The following is a 6,526-nucleotide window of genomic DNA, read 5'->3' as shown; positions in this document are numbered from 1 at the left end:
GAGGCAAAGAAATCATTAAACATGTTAGCTTTGTCATCTGGTGTGACGACCAAGTTTCCCAACGCGTCCTGCAAGGGCCCCACATTACCTGGGACCTTCTTTTTACCCCCTACGTATTTTAAAAAAAGACTTCTTATTGTCCTTAGTCTGGGAAGCTAGTCCCAGTTCCATGTCTGCCTCGGCCTTCCTAACTACCCCCCTACATCCCCGAGCAACCGCAGAATAGCCCTCCTTGGTGATGACCCCTTCTTTCCATTGGATGTAAGCCACCTTTTTAGCAAGGAGACATTCCCGGATGCTTTTGGTGAGCCATGGGGGCTTATGCGCCCTTCTGCTCCCTTTGATCCTCGTTGGGATTGCCTTCCTTTGGGCTTGGAGGATCATCTCCTTGAGGAGCAACCACTCTCCTTGGACACCTGTCTCCCCTCCCCTCCAGGACCTCAGTGCTTCCCCAACTATCCTCCTTAGCTTGTTGAAATTTGCCCTCCTAAAATCCAGGGCCGCTGCCTTACTACATGCCTTTGTCACCTTGCGCTGGATGGTGAATTCCAGCAGGTGATGATCACTGTCGCCCAGGTGGTTGAGCACCCTCAGCGCCCTCACCAGGTCATCACCCGTGGCCAGCACTAGGTCCAACAAGGCGTCCCACCTGGTGGTCCAACTATTTTAAGAACAAATGATCCGTTATAACGTACTTCCTCTCAGTGAACTTTTCTAGATGCATCAAGACAGTTTTGCTTATTTTAATGACTTTCTGATTAAGAGACAGAAGACATAGAAAGCTGACTACTTTTTAAAAAAAACTGATTTCTCCAATCACATATGTTAAAAAAAATAACAGTACAATTATTTTAATGTACTATACAGCACCTGCACAGGTATCTTTAACTGCATCCTGGGTATTCACATACTAACAAAACAGAACTTGCACTTTTCAAATATAGAAACACAATGGTATTTTTATATTATGCATCTTAGCACACAGTTCATTTTCTCCCAATAATTCATAAATCAGTCATCAAAACAGGCACCTAGTGATCTAGACTATACTCCCCCACTTCAAACCATGAAGACTGAATTGGTAAGGGAGTACAAAATTACTGCATAGACATTTGAAATACTCAACTGAAAACAAGACAGTAAAAATCCCCTCCCCCTTTTTGAACAGAACAAACAACAGGAAACAGAACAATGCAGTTATCAACGCATATAAGTTGTTCTGCCTAGATTTCCTTTACATTTGAATGGTACAGTATAAGAATTGAAATTTGTAAAATGAATCGAAGAAAGTTTTTCTAACTGATTAAGCAAAGCATAGGATACCACACAGCCTACTATTATTCTTATCTGATTGTATAGGGAGGCTATAACACTGAAAATAAACAAGACTTTTAAAAGATTATAAACTTTAAGATTTACATTATTAAAGACCTCATAACAGCTGAATTCAGGACAGTACCCAATGTAGAACAAATGTTTTTATCAGCTGAGCTCACACAAAAATCTTTCCTATGAAGCATTAACAAATAGTTTAGCATGAGCTTAGCAGCTTAATGCCAAGCCTTCTTTGTGCTAACACGAATCAAATTTTCGAGTTGCTTCATGAAGATATTAGTAACAAAATACACCTCCTGCCCACCAGGAGCAACCAAGTGTACTAATATAATGAGAACGTTTTCTCCCCCAGATATCTTCTAGTGTTACAATACTTTCTTACTAGTTAGGGTGCACTTGTTTGAGAAGTAATGGATAGAAAGGAAGGGATGCAAGCTTAATCAAGTTAGAAAGCAATCTAGCCAGTATTTTAGACTGCTAATCATCACCATCCATGACTCTTTTTTAAATGGTAATAATGCCATTCAGAATAGTAGTGCAGTAGTTCTGAATATCTTCCAACCAATTTAAATCCCTTTTGCCATTACATTCTTGGGGATAAAATTAGTACTGAACATGTGATTAGTAAAATATCCATGCTGTGATTCAGTTTAAGAATATTACAACTGATGGCTCCGCTTTCAGTTTTCTGTATATGTGTATTCTCCAAATGTTAATTATCATTGTGGTGGTAATGTCTAGACTTTCACAAGGTATTCTCATACTTCAATCAATTTCTGAGCAGTACCACTTAACCAATGGAACTCAAGATCTGGGACAGCACAAAAAAAGATCTGACAAAGCATGAGGGGAAAAAATGCTAAATGTGTACATCTGTGCATGTACTCTTCTGTTTACTTTTATGTTAAGCATGAGTACTTTTAATTAGAAAAGTGATAATTACGCCTTTTTCTTCAGGTAAATGTGGAACTCTAGTTCAATGCTGAAATAAAACTATTTCCTAACAGCACCTTACTGGAGAAATATCAGTAGCACCTCTGTGTTATATTGATGTCAGCTTGTTGTGCAAGCTGAAGGAAAAGTTAGGGGGGCATCCTTTGGGCACATAAAGTTGACAGCAACAATATACAACCTTGTGCCCAAATTTTCTTATTTGAACATAAGAAATACTGCCAAAAGGACAGGGAAGCTAACACTGCCAAAGTAGGATTTTTATTATTCATGATGTGCATATACAAAATAAAGAAAATAAAATGCTTGCTTGTCTTTAAAAACAGGCATCTAATTCACTGGTTTTCCTGTTACCTTCAAATGCTCGTGCAGCATCTACCAGGTTGGACCAGTCTAGCCCTGTGGCAGTGTCTGGAAGGGGCATCAGGCCAGGATCATTGAATTTGGCTTTATCAGATAAGGAGCCATCTGAGAACCAGAATTCATCTAAACAACAAACACAAAAATTAGTCCTTTTATGACAATGGCATATAACTGTCTTAGGATATGCTGACTGAAATGCCAAAAAATAGCCAAAATACGTTAATCCTCAATTTCCGCTCCCCTGTACCCCAACCCCTCTATACTGGTTCAGTTTTGGGTGTAATAATTTTAAGGGTTACTGCATTCAGGAAATGAGAAGAGGTTTACTAATCTTCCACTTTCCGGATGAACAACTACAGAGACTATGAGTATACAGCCACGTTGATAAATTGCAGTATATTACTAAATCCCAACTTGCACATCCTTGAAAAAGAGGAAGTGCTAGATATGATACAGCCTATTTACTAGCACTCCAGAAAACTACACATGAAAAATTTGCATGAATGTAATCTGTGGTTGCAGTCAGATGCTATTTTGGAAAAACTCTGTCTAGTGCATGTGTCCATTATACCTTCTGAAGCTTTTGTTTTTGAAGCTTATGCATTAGTTCTAGTCTCTTCTAGAAACAGGACTTAAAGACAATGATCTTTCAGTTTCAGAATGGTGATGTGTTTGTAAGAAAGTGATATTTTATTGGACTGTAACCCAATTTCCAAAACAAAACTGTGACTATTACCATACCATGGATATGGCAAAAAATGTTATTAGGGCACAATGATCAGTTATCTCAATTATCATTAATGAATAACATATTCTGTCACAGTTATGTGTAGATTTACAAGCAGACTAGGCATTAGTACCTCAGCAGAACAGACCATTATTTTCATATTCCATTTCAGCATATATTTCACATTTTCAAGCCATACTTAACTGTAAAATGATATCTATCTCTGCACACACATGCACACATATGCAAATGAAGACTGTAATTAGGAATATGTGCAGCCATGAACGAAGACATAAAACTGTTTAGTTAAATTACATTAATAAGGTGAAATTAGTTTATAATCATATTTAGTTGTGTGCTGCATTCAGTAAGAAGTAATTTTCTTTAATATTTTCATGGAAGAAAAAGAAAGAAAAACTGGCTAAATAAGAAGTTCTTAAATAGAAAGGAAATTATTATTATTTTTTTTAACTCCCGCATTTCTTTCCCATGTCCAGGTTGTAACACATTAGGACTGTTCATTTCCACTACTGAACTACCAAAATACCAAAAGTATTTTTGGCAATGAAGGTCACAACATGCACAGTCATAGCATAGAGTGCCTTCCACTTCTATGAAAGTGCTATTTCTCTTGCTGTTAATTGAAAAGTATAATATACAGTTTTATTTATACATATACAAAATAAAAATAAAAAAACTTTTATTCCCAAAGTTACACAGGAGACCAAGATGTTTCGGGTACCATGTGATTTTCCCATCCTGAAACCAGGGGATTTTCCTGTCCTGAAACTTGCATAGGTTTTGATAAAGTAACTAACAACAATTCTATCTGGAAGCTGTTTGAGAGAATCATGTTGTAGTATCTGTGTACATCACTTATATCTCAGAAATGAAAAAATATATATCAAATGCAAATTCCAGCATACACATACATTTTTCTCCCACTTCCTACTAATACGCTCTTTCCAACATTTGCAATATTAAACATTTCTAAAAGCCTTAAGAAGTGGTGAAATCACATTTGGATAAAGTCATGCAGAAGATCTTTTTCTGTGTATGTGGCTTGGTATCTGTAAAAGTCCTACATAGATGGTATAAATACTTGTGTGCCCTGGTACTGGACCAATATGGAAACTTTAACAGATACAGTACCTTGTTTGAAAGCTAATGATCTAGCAGTTGACTCTAGACCAGTGGGCAGTCCCCTGCGAGAGCTCTTGGACTCGTCTTTGATCAGTCAACAGAAGACAAATGTGAAATCTGTCAGGAAAGTGTCTACTTCCAATAAGATTCGGCTAGCTTTCCAAATAGAGCAGAGGAGTGATTTCACTAGTAGTCATCTCTTATTATACAACGTCTTTGTGCAGACCTCAATTCCCCTTCAGTCTATGCTACTTTATCTTGCATACAATCTGACAAAGGGCCTCAGAAATAGAAACCTTGTTAAAAAAAAAAGAAGGTTCAGTTAATGATAGCTCTGGAGCTTCAAGTATTCATGAGAATGGCTAAAATTACAAGAAGGTGTAACAATGCCCAGGTATCTGCATACAACATAGAGGATTTTTTTTTAAGTCCCAAATAATTGTATGCAAAATCTCCTGCATCCTTGAGTTCAGGGAGTGATCTTTTCATGCTATTTCTGTTTTGAGGGTTAGGAAGAGAAAGCTATGTCCTCTTGGGCAACGAGACAGGGAGATAGGCTATAGTTTTAAAGGAAATTGCATTGGTGTTACAAGATTGATCCAGTGACTTTCAGTTCCCTTTATATAAAGGGATCATGGCCACACTGTCCATCTTTATTAATTTTTCATTTCCATCACATTATTACACAGAAATGATGTAAAGTAACTTTAATAGCATTAAGTTCTTGTGAAGTTATATTTAGACCTCATAACTCCTGGGCCAGCTTGCCTGAAATTGATTGATATTGGTGCCAGAAAAACTCCTATTTAGGTTGTTTACAAGGGAAAAGGTTTATCTTACCTACCCTATTCCATGGTCAAGGCAACAAAATTGTTTCAGTCAGTGGGAGGGCTCTTTTCATGAGACTATAAACTAGGATAAAAAAAGTTATTGCACACTTCATTAACTTCAACAAGGTGTGCAACATGAGAAGACTCTATATATCCAAATTAAAATGTTTCTGGATTAAAAGAACTATTCACTGAGGCACAGCCAGCCACAATACAGCCGGCATTCAACACAAATATAAACTGAATTCCTGGTGACTCCTTCCAACTTCTTTACTGCACCCTGTAACCCAACCTCTAAGGCTAGAAATAGACATCGCCAAGTGAAGTGGATCAGCTGTGCTGGGATGTGTCCTGCCACAGCTGATCTGCTTTGCTAAGAGAAACACGTGTCACCCATTGTACTGGCTTTTGATCTTGTGGGACAGGGGATGTGTTCCTTGTTTTTAGTGATGCACCCCTGGCAATCTCCAGGGTGCGCCTCTGGAAGCAGAGAAAGCTGGGCAGGTACTTCTAAGCCTTGAGGGGAATGACCCTACACAGAAATTCCCAGAGCACACAGGATGAAGCCCCTCAAACCCTGAGCACACCTGCCTGGCGTGCTTGGAAAGTGTGGGTATTCTCCTATCGTAAGTCAAATAGATGTCTGCTGCAATAATGCTGTACGGGCGTAAAGGATACAGACGTCTATTTATTTGCTTTTGCTTTGTGCCACCACAGAAGTGTTTATGGTGGTACAAGGGTGATGAAGGGTGATGTCGGTTTTCTCTTAGTTCCACAGAGTTGCTACATCTTTCTTTTTAACAACTGGTGTTGTCTCTTCTGTAAGGCTCACCTCCTGGAGCCAGAGATTACCCTCCACTGGGACTGAACCTTTATAGCCAGCCACTGCATTCTCTTAGAATTCAAAGATTTTCAACTATCCTAGTCTTTACATCACTCATATTTTGCATTGTTGCTCTCCTGCTAATCTTTCATCTTCACTTTTTTTTAAACCACCGTCTGAAGTTGTAGCTATCTCTTCTGATTTGTGTTCCATAGCAGCTTGGACTGCCTTATCTTTTGCTATTGTTTTGTATAGCTGGTTAATGGTTGGACATAGATCCTCTTGCTTGTGTACAGTAGCTTGAGTTACTTAGTTGTAAACTGCCAACCTAGCTTGCCTTTTTTTTTTTTTTTT

The 6,526-nt window shown here is 38.2% G+C and overlaps 1 protein-coding gene across 6 annotated transcripts in view; it reads right to left on the bottom strand.

Annotated features, from left to right (window-relative positions):
* SIPA1L2 (signal induced proliferation associated 1 like 2) overlaps positions 1-6,526 on the bottom strand; it is a 324,678-nt gene that overhangs the window by 14,449 nt on the left and 303,703 nt on the right. For 5 of the 6 annotated variants that reach the window (XM_019526878.1, XM_019526880.1, XM_019526879.1 and 2 more), the window contains one exon: positions 2,641-2,772. The exons of the other annotated variant lie outside the window; for it this stretch is intronic. In XM_019526878.1, the coding sequence (XP_019382423.1) occupies positions 2,641-2,772 (132 nt within the window). The remainder of the gene's footprint in view (positions 1-2,640; positions 2,773-6,526) is intronic. 6 annotated transcript variants of the gene reach the window in all.

This window comes from Gavialis gangeticus, unplaced genomic scaffold, assembly GCF_001723915.1.
Source record: "Gavialis gangeticus isolate Ggan-Ray unplaced genomic scaffold, GavGan_comp1, whole genome shotgun sequence".
NCBI lineage: Eukaryota > Metazoa > Chordata > Crocodylia > Gavialidae > Gavialis > Gavialis gangeticus.
Note: the sequence above shows the minus strand (reverse complement) of the source record. Positions and strands in the feature narration are given on the sequence as shown.